Source organism: Chaetodon auriga, chromosome 12, assembly GCF_051107435.1.
Source record: "Chaetodon auriga isolate fChaAug3 chromosome 12, fChaAug3.hap1, whole genome shotgun sequence".
Taxonomy (NCBI): domain Eukaryota; kingdom Metazoa; phylum Chordata; class Actinopteri; order Chaetodontiformes; family Chaetodontidae; genus Chaetodon; species Chaetodon auriga.
The window spans coordinates 7,680,850-7,698,578 of NC_135085.1; the positions used below are offsets into that span (position 1 = coordinate 7,680,850).

At 42.4% G+C, this 17,729-nt stretch overlaps 1 protein-coding gene across 1 annotated transcript; it reads left to right on the forward strand.

The window, feature by feature from the left end:
• Positions 1 to 10,201: 10,201 nt before the first annotated feature.
• LOC143328821 (cysteine/serine-rich nuclear protein 2-like) lies at positions 10,202 to 17,669 on the forward strand. The gene is made up of 5 exons (XM_076744182.1): positions 10,202 to 10,362; positions 13,000 to 13,211; positions 15,054 to 15,316; positions 15,402 to 15,704; positions 16,083 to 17,669. Exons 2-5 carry the CDS (start codon positions 13,001 to 13,003, stop codon positions 17,067 to 17,069), a joined length of 1,764 nt encoding a protein of 587 aa, XP_076600297.1. The 5' UTR covers positions 10,202 to 10,362; position 13,000; the 3' UTR covers positions 17,070 to 17,669.
• Positions 17,670 to 17,729: the final 60 nt, after the last annotated feature.

Consider the following 17,729-nt stretch of genomic DNA (forward strand, 5'->3'; position numbering starts at 1 on the left):
GCTGGTTAGCTTAGCAAAGCATAAAGACTAAAAGCAGAGGGAAACAGTTAGCCTAGCTCTGCCCAAAGTTTTAAAAATTCTCCCTGGCAGTATCCATTAGCTAAAGCATACAGCTCTCCAAAAAAAATGCAGGTAGTTGTTTTTACATTTCATTTTAACAGGTTTCATTAACAGGTTTTACAGGTTAATGAAAAAATAATATATCACATACTAATAATAAGGAATGCACCACTGAGCACAGTCAATATAGTAAAATCTGGTAGATGCAACATACTCACACACCTGAATGGTTGTAGCCTTTAAAGGAGTGTTGTGACTTCTCCGGTCCTGCAGATGGCAGTCTCTCCCTGTCTTGCTGTCAGTAGCAGCTGCTGAGCTCAGCCGAGAGCTGCTGTTGAAGCCTTGCTGCAGGGTGGCCTTGGACTCAAACAGGGCACGCAGAGCTTTGGTGCCTGTCGACTGCCTGTCAGGGATTGAGTCCATTGAGCGACTCCTGGACAGACTGAAGCCTCTTCCAGATCCTGCAAGGGTCACTTTTTCCCTGCTCTCCTGCCCTCGCCATCGACGGTCCACACAGTTTTCCTGAAAGCAGCGATTGATTTTTATGTCTTTTTGGGTGGTGATATTATTTTAAAGGTTGTCAGGTTTATTTCTCATGATGAAAATTAAAAAAAAAGAAAAAGATTTTACTACCTGGAGTTTATGCTCCTCTTTCTCAACACTCCTTTTAATACTCCTCAGATCGGCACAGCTTTGGTAACTGTTAGAACAATTTTTTTGACAAAGTTATTCACAATGACCCTTGTAAATTGAATCCATAAATCAGATGGGAATTTGTGAGCAGTAAAAGCGAATGAAATCATCTACTGAGCAAAGCACTGAGGCTCAACTTTCATTCCTCATTGGCTACCAGAAAAGGACTATACTGGCAAACTCCCAATATGTGTAAAAGTGTGAAAGTGAAGCAGGATAAGGCCTTAAAAGCTCAGACATGCTCAGGTAACTTTGGTTCCAACAGTATTTAATGCTGTATGTGTATGTGAATGTGCAAACACAGTGTATTGCGCAGAACTTACTGTTGCACCAGCTGAGACACAGATTTCCTGTCCCTGGAGGTGGTGACTGGCATGACCCATGACCTCTCCTGAACCACAGAAAGACTCTTCAGGGACTGGGTCTTCCGCAGACCAAATGTCTCCATTGCAGTCCCTCTAATGGAAGCTAAAATAAGGAAAATGTTACAGTAATAACATGCCACAAAACGTTGAATGGGCTCATTCATACACAGCTTACAAACGATTTGTAGCATAAAGTATATGACTTGTAAATGCTAAATCCATTTTATTTGATAGCTTTTAATTTAATAATGAAAAATATAATCAACAAAGGAATCATGATATAATATCATAAATTACATAAAACTTTATTGATCTCTGAGGGGAAACTCACAAGCTAACCAGCAGATAAGATAAAGTAGTTAAACCACCTTCACCACCTTCAACATCAAACTGATGAACACATTCATGCATCAATAATTCTAATCTAATATTACATATACATTATTCTGCATAATGATCACTTTGATCTTTGGTACCTTAAGTATATTTTGAAGCTAACGCCTTTTTACTTTTACTTCTTTTAATCACTAAATCGCATTTTTTATTTTCACCGATCATATCATTTATTGTCACATTTACCGCAGAAAGAAGAAATCCATAGATTTTTTCTTCTTCATTCAACATTCAGATTAGAGTTCAAGCACACAGCTGCAGTTTAACCTCATGTAAGTTATTATGTAACAGACTGTCACACTGATAGTCATATGATTCTGTTAATGTTTATGAAGTCCAACTCAGATGGCTAACACCATGTTCATGCCTTAGTATGACTGTGTCCTGTTGTACAATCAGCATATTGTTATATTGTTACTAAAAGACATGTTGTACTCTCAAAAAGGTAACAAGAAAAAGTAACACAATCTACATTTTAAAGAATGAAATTTATCTTAAAATTTATAATTTACAAAGTCATGCAGGAAACTGCATGCGTTTCTTAGACACACAGAAACACAGCTACAATACTGTCATTGCAAATGAGGTTGTGCTGCTCTTTCTGCAAAATTAAAAGAAAATGTAACTCCATACCTGAAGAGAAGGAGCAGAAGTCACCCGTGCATCTCTGTCTTTGTGGCTGACTTATGGTTTAGGAGCATCTCTCACAAGACCAGGCAATTTCTAGTGGCCAAAGTCCTCTAACACCTTGTGATTCTGGGCTTCCGGATATGATCTGCTACCTGATAAATTTCTCTGACAGATCAACAGAATCCAAGGCGTGTTTTTTATTGTGCATAGATAAAACCTGTCTCTCTCTCCATAAATGCATGAAATAATGTTTTTATAGTTTGGCATTCAAATACTAAGAACAGTGATGACAGTGTGATGCATTAAAAATCACTGAGAAACCAGAGAGCAGACCTGTGTGTACTGTGACAGCTGCTCCAGTCAGATGTCAGTGTTGAAATGCCTGGCATAGCAACTCTGTCACTGTATCTCCTGCCAAAACTCAGCAGCATTTTATCTGCACCTCACATGCTCATCATAGCCACTATATTACTGCAGCCGGTGTCACATTCATTCACCTCACACACCATTATTCCACAATGTGCTTAAACAGATGATAATGTGTTCAGTGGCTACTGCAGTTCTGCCAGGACAGGACATATCTAGAGCACAGAAAAAGCTGACGCTGCATGTAAATCTATGTAGTGTTCATAGTCTGCTGGTGCTCAAAGGGTGGAGTCACAGTTCTAACAAACTGTTGGCATGGGAACTGATATACACCAGTAAACCTGAGAGAACTTTATTCATGTATTACTTTTCTCTCTAATGACTCTCCTGGGAAAACTTACCATGCAAGCATTGTTGCTTATTGTTTGGTGGTTATTTGTAGTAAAGTTAAAGGAACTTAATTTAACATTATTTTTTATTAATGATGGATTAAATGACTATGTGTATGTGAAACATGTCACTCACATTGACAAATCTACTGATAATTATCAGCTGACTGCAGTTTTGCACAGCTCCACAGAGGTTTTAGCATCTTTCAGCTCATTACTGTTTTGGTTCACTCTCATGGCTCTCATCAGCTCCCACATGCACCAGGCAGCAGTTCTCACTGAAAAAGCTCTAAAGCACCACAGCACCCAACCTGCCCAGCACCAAACGGCTGACCGGCAAAGTCAGCAACTAGCTAGTGAACAGTTAGGCATATTTAGCAGTTAAAGGGGCAGCTGTGGCTCAGTAGGTATCACAGGTTGATCTACAGCACCTCATGTCCACCTGCTGAAGTGAGCAAGACACTGACCACCAAATTGCTCCCTTGATTGTCAAGCCAGCACCTTGCATGGTAACGCCCCACCATCTGTGTGTGTGTGTGTGTGTGTGTGCGCGCACGCGCATGCACATGTGCGTCTGTTGGATGAATGGGTGAACTGCTGTCAATAAGAAATGCTATACATGCATATAAAGGCAGCCATTTATCATTTAAAGGTACAGTGTGTAGGATTTAGGGTGATCAAATGCAATGTTCAGAATTATGATTTCATTGGTGCATAATCACCTGAAAATAAGAATCATTATGTTTTCTTTACCTCAAAATGAGCTCTTAATATCTGCAGAGGGAAAGAGTCCTAATCTATGGAGTCCACCATGTATCTACAGTGGCCCAGAACAGACAAACCAAACACTGACTGTTGAGAGGGCCTTTTGAGGTTTTCATGTTTTGAGCGACCAGGATAAGGGAGGGAGGATAAGGCCAGGTGTATTCAGTTGGTTGCAATCTGCAACCTCACCATTAAATCCTACACACTAGTCCTGATACCCAGATTCCCTTCTGAGTTTTTTAGAGAGTAACAGCCAAAAAGAGGGAAAAAATTAGACTTACATTTGTCAGTTGCATGGACACATAGGTCCAAATGAATGCAACTACTGGATGTGCACCGGTAAAATAGAAAACTGTTTGCAGTGTGTTGTTTTTGTCCCTTGACTCTGCTGCTCCCAAGTGGCCTAGAGATCGGTTATTGCAGGTGTTAGTTTATTATTTTGCTGACATGGAGGCTGTTTGACTGCATGTTTTATGTATTGCATTTTTACAAGGCCTGTAATCATCTAAGACTAACATTTCAAATATTTCTTTCATCTGACCACATGACTTGTCATGAGCATGATGACCTCCAGTGGAGAAAATGCCTCATTCATTCTCTCATGGAGAAAAACATGCTATGATACTGATTTTTTTCTTTTCTTTAATATCGTTTCACAGCCAGGAGATGGCACCAGAGCAACACCCCTCCCCCATCCATGACAAATGAGGTTAAACACCATCATAAGTGCTTGCCTGTTGACAGATCGTTTGTTATACTTATCAGTTAGCCACGTGAGTGCACATGAAGGTGCCGGCTATTTGCAATACTAAAGGATTGTTAAGCTGCTTTTGTTCACAAACATCTAATGGACCTAGAAAGTATCACAATACATGCACACCCTACCCTTTGTGCAAACACATGGATACATGTCGAGGGACAGGAGTCAGAAACCAGGGAGGGAAGAACTGTTGTGTTGTCATGCATGTGTTTTGCCAGCTGCAATGGAAGAAGAGAGAGGCAATCAGTGAGTGATTGAGCATGTAGAGGAGGGAGGGGGGGGGAGTCAGACAGTCTCACCCACACAGCTCCACAGAACAGTCAGTACTGGCCTGAACAGCTGAGAACAGAGCAGGTCTCCTTCCTGCTGCTGCTGCTGCTGTGTGCTCCTGCAAAAACCTCACATGGAGCCACATGTGACTGCCAACACCAACAGCAGAACACACTTTGCTGGAACTCAGCACAGGAGCTCCCACTGCAGGGCTGACAGCGAGATACAATCAGTGGCAAGATGAGAACAGGAACACACACTTCTTCCACGCACAGATTTGTCAGTCTGCAACAGAAATGTTAAGAGAAATACATCTATACTCCATTCCTACAAGGAAAATGCCTTGTGTGTCCACATTGCATCACACAGGCTAGTTTGTATGTTTGTAAGAAAGGTCACCACAGCTCTCTGGCTAATGTTGACAAGGGGTTCGTTGTTGAAGGGGGAATGTCAGACCCAATCACACAGCTGCTTGGCTGTTGCAGCTTGCACTGTTCACAGGCAGCGACAGATAAGATCACTTCTGGTGAAAACTGTAGTTGCGTAACCTACTTTGCACTCTTGGTTGCAGCTTGACTTGCTTTTGTAACAATACTGTAAGAGTGATAATGCATGGATTATACTTTGCGGGGGTACAATGAGCAAACCTGCCCTTCTAAGAGGAAATTACATGCTGTCAATAAGAATTACGTTAATCATACCACTGAATAAAGGAACATATCTATTGTACATTGCCTTAAAATATTACATAGCAGTTTTAGTCTTACTGTTTTAGCTATGACAACGCTGCTAAGTGAATGCATTTGAATTATACATTGCAGTTCATCTCGATCCATGCAGTGTGCATGGAGGTTACTCAACATTATGGTATAGTTATATTTCACATCAATTTTTCAACCTACATGTTGCTCAGAGAGCCTGAGGACTCCAGGATGTTGGAGTCTGAGTGACTATGCTACAGAGATACAATATCACCCCTGGACCAACCGCAGGATTAGGAAGCAGTACACTTGGCACATGGCCAGCACCTGTCACTTGGGTGTCGCAGGAAGTTCTCTGGTGTCACCCCCTGAACTGATACCACTGCGCAGACAAAAAGATGACAGTTGGCATATCACTTAAGGTGTCACTGTTGTGAAAGTTTATCCAAAGTCTTTATCTGATGGTATTTTCCGAGTGGAGAAAGTGAGATTGGTATCTCTTTGATAGACGTTTGGCAAACCGTTGAGTTTGAAGGCGCTGAAAGCACATTTTCTCAATCAGCGTCTTACTGAGAGCAGTGAGGTCCAACACAAACACTACACTTTCAGCCTTAGTTGGAACAGGTTCCACATGAAATTCATGCTGTCATTTAAACTGTTTTTTCTGGGTTCTTCTCAGTTGTTTTGAAGTGGGTGGAGCTCAGTTAGAAAAGTGGTGATGTCACATATTTTTGTGTACCAATCAGAGTTCAGCAACATTTGAATCAAAATGTGATAGTAATGAGTAGTCTACAGTAAGGGTATAAATATTAACCAATACAGCTGAACTGATACGAGTCTTGGATTAGGCTACGATGATACACAACCACGTGTGCTTGCTGTGCTAACAAGAGAAACACAGAGAAAAAGGTCATTGGTGTAACTCACAGTTGTGAACTTCAGTTCTGCATTATGGGCATCAATCTACATACAATGTACTCTGCATGCGGCTGTGTGCACCGGACTCTGACCCCCGTACCGAGATGTTTCAGCACGAATACACGAACCATTACAGCCATACTAACAATGTTTTTTCCTCCAAACTTTAAGTTTGCTTGTTGCTTATTTAGTCATGAATATTTAGTGGTATAGAGAAACTAAGTTTTGTTCAAGTCTGAGCACTACTTTCAGTCTGCATTTAAACATATTTAAAACCAGCAAGCTGATGTCACTGCCTCAGACATGAATACTAGCATCTAAAAAGATGAGTAAACCTGAAGTAAAAGGAGCCAAGAATACCAGTGACATAAAAAAGGATGACAATAATAACTGCAAGGACAATGTTGATGATGATAGCAGTCCTGCTGCCGCTGCTGCTGATGATGTAGGCAATCATGATTCACTGCCTTTCCATCCTCTAAAACAGAAATGGCTGGGCTATATTTGCCCTTGCGACCATGGTGACGACCGTCAAAATATGACATCAGAGGCTATGTAAAAAGGAGCCAACTCATGTGTACATGTGACATTTCAACAAGAGGAGCCGGGGTAGACATCAATGATTCAGAGAGAGAGTAGGAGTATGTTCTCCATTTCTCTGTATCATGAGGGAGTTAATCATGTTCTGTTTTCCTTATCGTTGCTCCTGCACTGAGCTGAACACTGACTATTTGTCTAATTCTGTTGTCAAGGAGGTCTGTTTCAGGAAAACAAAACAATGTGCAGGCAGCATGTGGCTCCATTTGTCACCTTACACTATTACCTGACTGGAAAGCAATAACACACTGTCCAACACTACCTCATACTTCCTGTTATGCCCAGGAAAAGTGAGAGTGATCTGTAAAAGGGGCTAGATCCTTGTGATAGTATCCACATAAAGGAAGCAGGAACTGGGGCATAGTTTTACATGCCTGAAGCTTTGTCGAACTCTGTCAGTGTATCGCTGTATGTGGGCCATCGCTGGCACAGCTTGACTGAGAAAACAGGGCCACAAGAGCCAGTGGCAGCAACCTGAGAGGCTGCCAGGATGTAGGTTAACTATAAGTTATGTAACGTGGACTCTGGACTGAGAGCACAGTAATGGTTTCCTCTGACTGTTCCCTTTACAAGCAGACATGAGATATGATCATCTGTCAGACACAGAAAGAGTGGATGACAATGTTAAGGAAAGCAGCTCTGAAATAATGAGTCTGAGCTGTGGCACTTCTTCATCGGTATTAGAATTTACATTGTTATCTGGGTCAGGCAGATGTCCATTGCAGCATTGATAAACTGAATAGATACAGTAAATTGTGATAGAATGACTGTACGTGTACTGCACATTCAGTGCCTTTCATGTGAAATATTCATTTTCCTCCATGATTCAGCTCCTTCTCTCAGTGTGGTCTGAGAAAATCTGCATCAGCCTCCTGACTAATTCAAGCATACAACAAAGTCACGCTGTGTGATAACAGCCAGTCAAGGAAACAGGAAACTCCAAATGTATTGCACAAAATGTATTTTTGGACTGGCAGTGTGATTGTACTATAAATAGCCCTGTAGCCTCATGGAGCACTTTTATCATGTGTTATTGGTAAGTCACGCCAAGATCTCAGAGAGGATACAGACACTGGGTGGACCTTCAGGCTACAAAATCTACCTTACATCAGCCACTTCAATAAAGATCAGTACACTTACTCCCAAAGAGTCCCAATCTGAGCATGAAATAAAGGACAGTTCTTTGTTATGTATGTGTTGTTTGACTATATTAGTAATTCCCTGCATTCCTGCTGCACTGTCTCCCTGGTGTTTACTCCTCTCGCAGGTCAGTGGAACAGAAACACATACATGCACTAGAGTGATCCCAGCCAAAGTGGGTCACACTCACATAACACACTTGAGTGCTGAGGCTGGGACGAGCAGTCCTTCCTCTGCCTGAACATCTGAACCAACAGGTATTTACTGGAGGTATTTGTGCAGTTTTTCTTCAAACTGAAACACTGATGTGGATCAACATGCGGTCAAAGCTCAGCCTGTCAATCTGTTAAGCTGTCGCTCTGTTTGTCTCTCTGAGCGCTGAGCTTCATTTTCCTCCCAGTCGGGGACACAGAGTAGCCTATGATTATCTTTAAAAGCAGAGAGATTGGAATGTTAATCCAGTCGCTTTACTTTTTGTCACTCAGTACCCCCCCACCCCCACAACACAGAGCTTTGGTTTGGATAGTTCACAATGAGCATGTTCATGTGTGCACATAATCAAACTTCAACTGTGAACTTGAGTCAATATTAACAAGAATATGCTGAATGGAATTAAGACACATAAACAGAAAATAACAGGAAAGCAGGGAGAGGCTTTACACCCAAATCCATAATCCTGCCCATCTACAGCTCCTCCACACTGCAGGGAGTTTCCTGGAGGTTAGGAGTGTCTGTCTTGAAACACCATTATGGAGGTGCACCAGTGAGTCATATTACAGTGACGTAAAATGAATACCTGGCAGCGAGTGTCACCTTTAACCAAGGTCTGATCATCACTTTTATAAGGGGCAGACAGTGTTATGTAAGCAACAGAAGCTGTAAATTGTAACCACGACTGAATACTTACAGTGATGTTGAAACTTACATACCACTAAAGTTGTGAGGAAGAAAAAAAAATTGAGTTTTAATATTTTAAACAGGGAAACTAAAACAGCATGGATTCAGATGGCTGGTTTTCAAAATAAAAGATTTCAGTTATATCAAATCAGCTGCAAAGGTTTCAGTAGTGGTTAAAATCCACAATTTGGTATTTCAGTTTCTTATAAACTAAAACATATGAGGCTTTCTTGTGCCTCCATAGTTGCTCCCTGAATTACTGCTGTACCTGTCATAAACAATGCGCATATTAAGAAATACAGTGAAGAAAAAAGGTTTCAAAAAAGCTAAAAAAAAAAAAAAAAAAAAAAATTAAAATTAAAATAATATGTCAACTATAGGGTAACAATTCTACAGCCTCCAAAATGACCATTGAGTTGAACCAGCAACTCTGACAGCCTCACCAAAAGCTCAAAATATGAGCTTCAGCTATTGTATGTGTTCCCATTTTTTGTCCACCCTCAAAATATCAAAGTAATTATTTTGTTTTTTGGATAAAAATGAAAGTAAAGCGGGATCATCTGACATGCCACTGCAGTCCAAATGAGTGCCTGTGTTCTAACTCGATTATAATGCTGGCTGATTGCCCTGTGATAATCACCAGCTGGAGGTTTAAAAGTTATTTATTTACCACGTCACTGGCTGTCAGTGTGCAGTGAACAGAACAGACAGTGATCTGTGGGCAGTCATGTCAGCGGAGCGTCTCCTGCCTCTGCTTGTGTCACCGTCTGCGTCAAGAAAAGTCAGGGGAGCCACAGAGAGGATTTATGCAAAGCGAGATCATTCACGCTCCCAACCACTTCCGGTTTCCGGGCAAAAGAACTCCTGTTGGTCGGCTAACTACGAGATTTTGCGGGCAAGTATTAGCCCAGTGTGTTTAAACTGAGCTAAGAAGTTAAAAATCACCTAATTTAACTATGATGGAATTCATCAATTTAGGTTATTTTAATGTAGACAATGGTCAACTGATTTGAGACCGAGCATCATCAGTTGCTGGTCCTTAGTGAGGTTTAATGAGAGCGTTATGCTGTGTTTCAGTGACTGAAAATGTGTACTGTTTCATGAGGTGGCCTGTCATATCCGGGTTGTACTAAAATATCACGTTTGCTTTCTCCGAAGGAAATAACCGTGTGGAGTTGCTAGCTTTCTTGACAGCTGAGCGCACGTGCTTCGTGTGAGGTGGCTGCACTATCTTGCTGCTTCATGTTGTGTCTTTGGGAGCTCCCAGCCAGTCCTCTCATGTTCACACTGGCACTACTGTGAAGCCTCACATAAACACAGGGGGACACACAATGCTCAGCTGGCTGGACCGCGGACAAGACCAATAACTTCGTGTCAGTTTCGGCCTTCTTTATTGTTATGCTGCGTTTCACTTCGTGGTGAGTAACCAACGAAAAATCACTGTGTTACTCCCGTAGGCTTTCTGTTAGTAATTACTGACCTTTAAATAGTAAACTTATCGTATTTTATGTTTATCACTTCGTATTACGTTTATCTGAACTGACGTAGACTGTGTGTAATGTGGGCAATTAACGGACCACGACTGTTAGTGTTACTGTTAATATGTGTCACAAACACCCACAGAGCGTACATTTGGTATCAGTGTTTAAACAAACTTCCTATCACAAAGACACAGACTGCACTCAGTGTCTGTGCTGTCCTGCTCTGAGGCAGCGGTGGAACTTTGCTCTGGTTTAAATGACACCATGTCTGCCGGTGTTACCGCTGTCAGGACCGCTGACGGACTCGCGGACAGGGTCGTCGTCGTAGCTGACGTGATCGGTGTGTGTCTCCGCGCGAGAGGTGAAGAGGTCAGCAGCCTAATGACTGTTGTTATGCCGAACAGGAAACGGCTCGTGCACTCCTCCAATGAAAACCTGGTTCATCCTCGCCTTCAGCATTCCTGGAGGGATGTAAAGTGTGTTTGAGCGCAACAGAGAAATGACTGGAAACTCACTCTGCGTCATGGTAGTTTTCTTTTTCCAGTAGTGTCACTATATAAATACCAGATAGTCTGTTCTTAGCTACGTTAGTACATTAATACAGTGTAGTCCCCCCCCCCCCCCCCCCCCCCCCGTTTCACGTGAACGCGCACGTGCACTCTGTGCTTCTGCTGCTTTGAACCTTTAAATTATTGATGTGGTCTCAGTGGATACCCACATGTACAGTAAAGTCTTTCCACTCTGTTGGATAATAAATGTAATAAATATGATATAATTGGGAGCAGAGGCAGCTGTAATAACACTGCAATGCAGCATTCATTAGGCACATTTTCATGTTATTTTCAGGAATATTGAACAGCGGTGCACATGATTTCCTGCAGAGATGAATCCCTTTGCACCTAGCTGCCTGTGCAGCAGAGGGTTATGCAGTGTAAACTGTGTAATGGCACAAGAAGCTGTCTCTTGTTTCACCTCTTATTTGCTGATGGATCCAGGAAGTTGCTCACTCTGAGTACACACATACACACAAGGCACACCAGTTTAACTGTTTGCTTGCTACAGACAATCACAAGCCTCTTTTGTTGTGGACTCGGCAAGTGTGTATATTAGTACGGGGAGTCCAGCTTGTCTGATGAAAGTACAGAAGAAGTACAGATGAAGGTAGCCGCTGGTTTACGTTCCTTCTTCTGACCAGAAAGAATGCCGCTGTTTTACCTGGTGTGCTCCGTGTTTTAGAAAACACACACGCTGTACTGTTTTCAGTGGCTCGTGTTAGCTTGAACGTTCCCTACCCTTCTCTCTGGGACTTGAGGGGAGGTCAGTCTAAATCCTGGTCAGCTGCTTGGACTGTATTACTGTCACTTATTGGACCATGATGGATGTTGAGGTCAAACAGGTCTGATGTTTGGAGCCAGAAAGAAGAGTGCAAGTTTTACGAGTGTATAGTAAGTTTGCAGATTTTAAAGAATAAGACGAGGCAGATTTGACTCTTTTCTCTTTCTGTTACTCCCAGTAAAAAAGTTGAAAACCAAACTAGAGCTGAAACATTTAGTCAGTTTGTCAATCCTCAGAAAATTAACAAGATATATGAATGTGCCTATTTGCCTATATTTAAAACAGTATATATTATATATACTTATATGTATATATAAGTATATATAAAAGTAATTGTTAATTGCAGCCTAAACCACACCAAGCAGTTTGCCTGTTATCCAAGAGGTCCCATTGTTTCCAAAAATGAATTAAGAGCTTCTGCATACAGACTTGTGTAACAGACTATGTTGGACTAGACTAATAACAGCTTTTCTTTCCTAACACCGCTCTCTTTTACAACCTACTCTGCTGAGTTTTTCTCTTTCTCTCAGTCACTTTGAACAGCCCTGCTACGGTTTGTAACCCTGAAATTAGTCATGTTTGGATTTCTTTTCCATGTTCACATCCAAAAATAGCAGCCACTTGAACCATTACACCCCCAGTCCTCAGCCATTGGACGGTCCGTTTCCACGTATTCATCACAAAAAACTTTAGGAATCATTGGAATGTTAATTACTCTGCCGGGAAAAGAAAAAGCAGAGCTGTTGATTTTTTTATTCTCAAGTGCTCAGCTGGTTGTAAGTGAACACAGGATTTCAGTTCATATTTGCACACTTGATGAAACATCAGTTTGTTTCATAATCACTATCAAGATGTAATTAGGCTGAACAAACTCGTGCCCTGAAACCGGCTTGACCGGCAGAGCTGCAGCTCTCAACAGGACAGAGCACTCATTGCTCCAGCTGTCATTTTCAAAATATGCGTTATTTGACGGCGTGCGTTTGATCCCTCAAACAGCAGAGTTAACACGCCGTTGTTGCTGTGTGAGTGAATTATTATTTCATTTTTAATTCACTGATTTACATTATGTGTCATTTCAAGTTCCTGTCTTAGGACTGCTGAAACAAGTGCTGCTGTTAAGATAAAGCTGCACTATGCATGACTTGTTTTCTTCCTCTTGGTGTATTGATCTGTGCATTTGTGACCATGGTGTGATAAATATTTAAACCGATATCCCTTTTTATCTTTGTGTTCATGCAGAATGTACATCAACCACCACAGCCACACGATGAGAGGCATCCTGAAGAGAAAGTTTGCAGAGGTAGATGAGAATCCCTGCTACTCCTCCTCTTCTCCTCCATCCTCCCTCTCCTCCCCTGCCTCCTCAGAGTGGGAGTCCGATGGGGAGTGCAGCCCCTCTGACAACCAGGATTTCGAACCTCACAGCCCTTCTCCACCCATCAGTTTACCCAGTAAGTCTCCAGACCCACACCCACTGTGCTTCTTCTCCCCTCTTTCAAGTAATTCAAACCTCCTCTTTATGTGGCTGTTTTCCCATCAGTGTCGTATAGGAGTGACTCTTATCAGCCTGCAGCAGCACTGGTATGAAAACGCAGACCTTAGGGTGGTTCTAGATAATGCCCAGTAAATGACTCGCCTCTGGACTGCCTGTGCGCTTGGGTAGAAATCATTTGCCTGAGCAATAGGATGTTGTGGATTTAATTTGAATAGCAAGGTCCCTTTAAACAAGTCATATCAAGTAGCCCATTAAGATATCATAATACTGCACAGAGGGCTTGCAATGGCACATATTCTACAGTCATCGTTGCACAGTCTAAAACCTTGTGTATAACAGGCGAGATCTTGTGAATGTGTTACAATAGAGTCATGGTGCAAACAGTGCCCCAGTGTGGAGCGTTACAGACAGAGCAGAGCAGCTGAGATGAGCTTAGTCAGCTGGTCTCAGTTGTTTACTGACTGTAGGAACTAGAGTTCAGCCTCAGTCATGTGTGAAGGTTAGATAATTTGTTGGAGCCAAACTGTTAAACCAAACAGTAACCTGATGGATACCAGTGGTGGAATGTACCTAAATACATTTACTCAAGTACTGTACTGTACAATTTTCAGGCACTTGTATTTTACGTGAGTATTTCCTGTTCATGCAACTTTATACTTCTGCTGAACTTCATATCAGAGGCAAATTTTTCATACACTTCCTGTCCACTGAAAACAGTGTCACTCCAAATGTGCTGATTTTGAATGTTCCTGATAAACTGAAGGATTAACTGTTTCTCTCCCACTTCTTAAGCCAAATAAGCTATTTAAAACCCCTCTTGGATTAGCTGTAAAATACACTGTCTCAGAGCTGAAAAAGGGCTCATGAGCTCATGAAAAGTTGATATGTGGTTCTCACAGGACAGCAATGCTACAAACATATGATGATCTTATAGAATATGATGCATTGCTGTAGATTAAACTACCCAACAATATATAAAGAAGTTCAAGAAAGCTCCTCCTTAAGCATCTGCAAGATACACATTAATGCAGCAGTAACATGAATCCATTAACAATGTAAAACATTGACAGGGACCTTTTTACTGCACAAGTACATCACTTTTTATACTGCTGATAATACTTAGGTACTTTTACTTGAGTGAGGTTGTGAATGCAGCATGTTTAGTTGTAGTGGAGTATTTGCAGCGTGGTATTGCTACATATCCTTAAGTAAAAGATCCGAATACTCCCTCTACCACTGATGGATGCTGAAGGCTAAACTGGCGGAAAGTCGAACTCTGTTCTGCTAAACTTCCAAAAAACAGCAGTTACGCCCTGTTTCACTTATTTTTTCTCTGCACTGTTGAGATGTCCACTGTTGCCATGGACTCTTTGCTTGGTATTTCCTGTCCACATGTACAGTATGTTAAACTATTGACCCAAGCCTCTGCATTGAAGCACCTGTAGTGTGTCACCTAGTGGCCACTCAGAGACCTGCAGGCGACAAAGCATGGGTCAAAGTTCAGGGCCTGTATTTATCAAGTGTGTAGTTATTAATGAAGCTTCCTGCACTGGCATTCAGCAAGGAGAAGGACTGTTGCTAGGTGAGAGTGTGACATCCCAGTTTAGCAATATTTAAAGCTGTGAAAGAATAAAATAAAATACCAGAAGCAAGTGTTAGATTTAATCTGGAAAAGGGCTCATTCAGAGATGCATCACTCTGATCAGTTTTGACCATGTGCGACTGATTTTCTACTCTGGATCTGACAGCACCTCCTTTTTTCTGATGTTTTTGTTGTCTCTTTTTCTAACACAACCAGTTCGCTCCATCCTGAAGAGGCCCAAGCTTGCAGGCACACAGAGCAACGTGTGCTTTGACCAAGTTACAGTGTTCAGTTTTCCACGCTGTCAGGGCTTCACCAGCGTGCCCAGCCATGGCGGAGCCACCCTGGGCATGACACGGAGGCACAGCACCCTGCAGAGATACACGGTGACAGAGCATGCACTGGAGCAACAGCACAGGCGCAGAGTGAGGCTCAGAGAGAGGCTGAGAGAAGAGAGGCTCCAGTCATTTAAACACAAAGTGAGTGCAGTTCACGCTTCTTCATATGTTTGCATTGCTTGTCTACACAGCAGTCTTCTGACTTTCTGTGTTGTGTTGATTCAAGTTGATCGCCAGCGGGGCCATTGACCAGAGAGACGCAGACAGACTCACGGTGGATCAAATCCCAGATGAAGACACTGACGTCTGCATAAGTGATGCTGAGCTAGAGGATGGAGGTTTCCTTCAGCCGTACTCCTCCAAACAGCGGCAGGCTCTCCTCCAGGTGGCAGGGGTGAAGCGCATAGACAGGGAGGAGAAAAAGCAGCTCCACGCCCTGCGTCTCTCCAGGGAGGCCTGTGGATGTGACTGCAGAGGCTTTTGTGAGCCAGAGACCTGCGCATGCAGCCTGGCAGGCATCAAGTGTCAGGTACGACACTTGGAAACGAAAGCTAAAACTTCTTATGACTACTACTTACACCTCAACATACTTTGCACTGGCACATTTTCTCCTCTGGTATGAATGGAGTTATGTACTGTGATGTAATGTGAATTAGGATTGAATCAAAACACACCCACCTCAGTGGGCGCTGTCATTTTTCTTAGCACTATTGTAATAAGTTGACAGGCAGGAGCCAGGTTTTAGAAAAGAGTAAAGACTGTAAACAGTGATTGATGAGCCAAAAACACATTTTAGCTGTACTTGTTTCTCAGCGATTGGTAACGTCAGACCCTGGTGTCAGTACTCTGTATTGTATTTGAGTTCCTAAAGCACTGATTTTCTCTTTCTGCTGTCGTGTACACACAGGTGGACCGCTTCAACTTCCCATGTGGCTGCAGTAAGGATGGTTGTGGAAACACTGAGGGGCGGGTTGAGTTCAACCCCAGACGTGTGCAGACTCATTACATCCACACCGCCATGAGACTGGAGCTGCAGAGGCAACTGCAAGATGAAACTCTGAGCAAAGAGGACCAGACAAGTCTTCCAGAGGACCTTCAAGAGTATGCGGACCAGGATGAGGCCCATTTTGTGCAGACTGCACAGGACAAGGGCTGCCCCTTTGGCTTCACCATGGAGGAAGATGGTCTTCCTCTCACCATGCCCACCACTCCTTCCTTTCATTTCATCCCAGAGCGCTTGGTAGTGGAGGAGAACAGCTGCAGCAGTGACATGACTGAATCCTCTTGCTCCTCCTCTGACTCTGATGCAGCAGGATGCCTTAATGGGAGCCAGAATATCCCTGAAGTTGATAGAGGGTTGTCACGTACCCTCAACATCTGTGACAATGATAACTACTCTCCAAGCAGCCAGCTGAGGCACACAGGAGAACCACTGACACAGCACAGCAGCCACTCTGCCACTCACAGCACACCTACTGACAGCAGGGGACCAGTGACAGCCAACACATTCACAGACGATATAAGCAGGACCTCACTGACAGATTACCTCGATGAGAATGCAAACCAAGCCAGAGACTTCCTCGACGATGACTCTCTCGAGGACTTCCCCAACACTCCCTCCCCCACTGTGGACTATTCCTCAGGCAGGTACATGGACCTGAGTCTTTCCTCTGACTCTGATCTGGAGTTCTTCGACAGCGACTACACCTCTGGCCCTCTGCACAGCTCTTTCAAACTCCACAGACACCTGGACAACTTTTGCCAACTCCAGCTGCTCAGCTCTATTAATTTGCCACAGTATGAGTCGAGCACCTACCTCCTGGAGTCCCTGATCGGCCTGACTGAACCGAGCCCAGAGCAGGGTTATGCAGTCAGTGATACGCAGCTTTTATAGCTGATTCAAAGTGTTCTAGTGACATAACAAGAAACTGAGTCAGAGAATTTAATGTATAAAGCACTGCCTTTACGTATTTGTAAGAATAATTCAATGTACAAAGAATGATTAATAAAATATTTTTTCCTAGCTAGATATGTTTTCTATTGCCTAAAATTAAATTTGCCTTTGTTTCAGAGAAACTGCACTTCAGTAATTAATATATGTCTTGTTTTTTTACTTCCTCAATCTATATAATGGTCTCTGACATATTATTTAAGCCCCATAGCTGCAGTTCTTTGAAGCTAAAGTAGTTGTTAAGGTAGTATTTATTACAAGGCTCACAAAGGCAATAAAGGGTTTTCATTTCAAAGTGTGTTTCTTCAGATATCAAGAGAAATATCCATAATTTGCTGGCAGCTGGTCAACGTATAAGTGAGATAATCCACACTGATGCATGCAGTCAGAAGAAAAAAAAAACTACTGCCCCATTTTTAGCGTCCTGGTTGTGAATTACGTTTTCAATAACTGCTAGTTCATCATGGATTATCCTGTATATGCATTACGATGTAGTAGGAATATTTCTGTACTGGAGTAATAAAACATTTTTACTTATTTATTAACTGATTTCAATTGTGTTTAATCATCTTCAGTACATATGAAGAAACCAAGACTGGCCAA

Excerpts from the sequence above, each read along its gene's own strand:
- LOC143328821 (XM_076744182.1), top strand. The coding sequence starts at position 13,001 with ATGTACATCAACCACCACAGCCACACGATGAGAGGCATCCTGAAGAGA. Across the intron at positions 15,317-15,401 it reads TCCAGTCATTTAAACACAAA|TTGATCGCCAGCGGGGCCAT; the intron begins GTGAGTGCAGTT and ends TGTTGATTCAAG. Across the intron at positions 15,705-16,082 it reads TGGCAGGCATCAAGTGTCAG|GTGGACCGCTTCAACTTCCC; the intron begins GTACGACACTTG and ends GTGTACACACAG.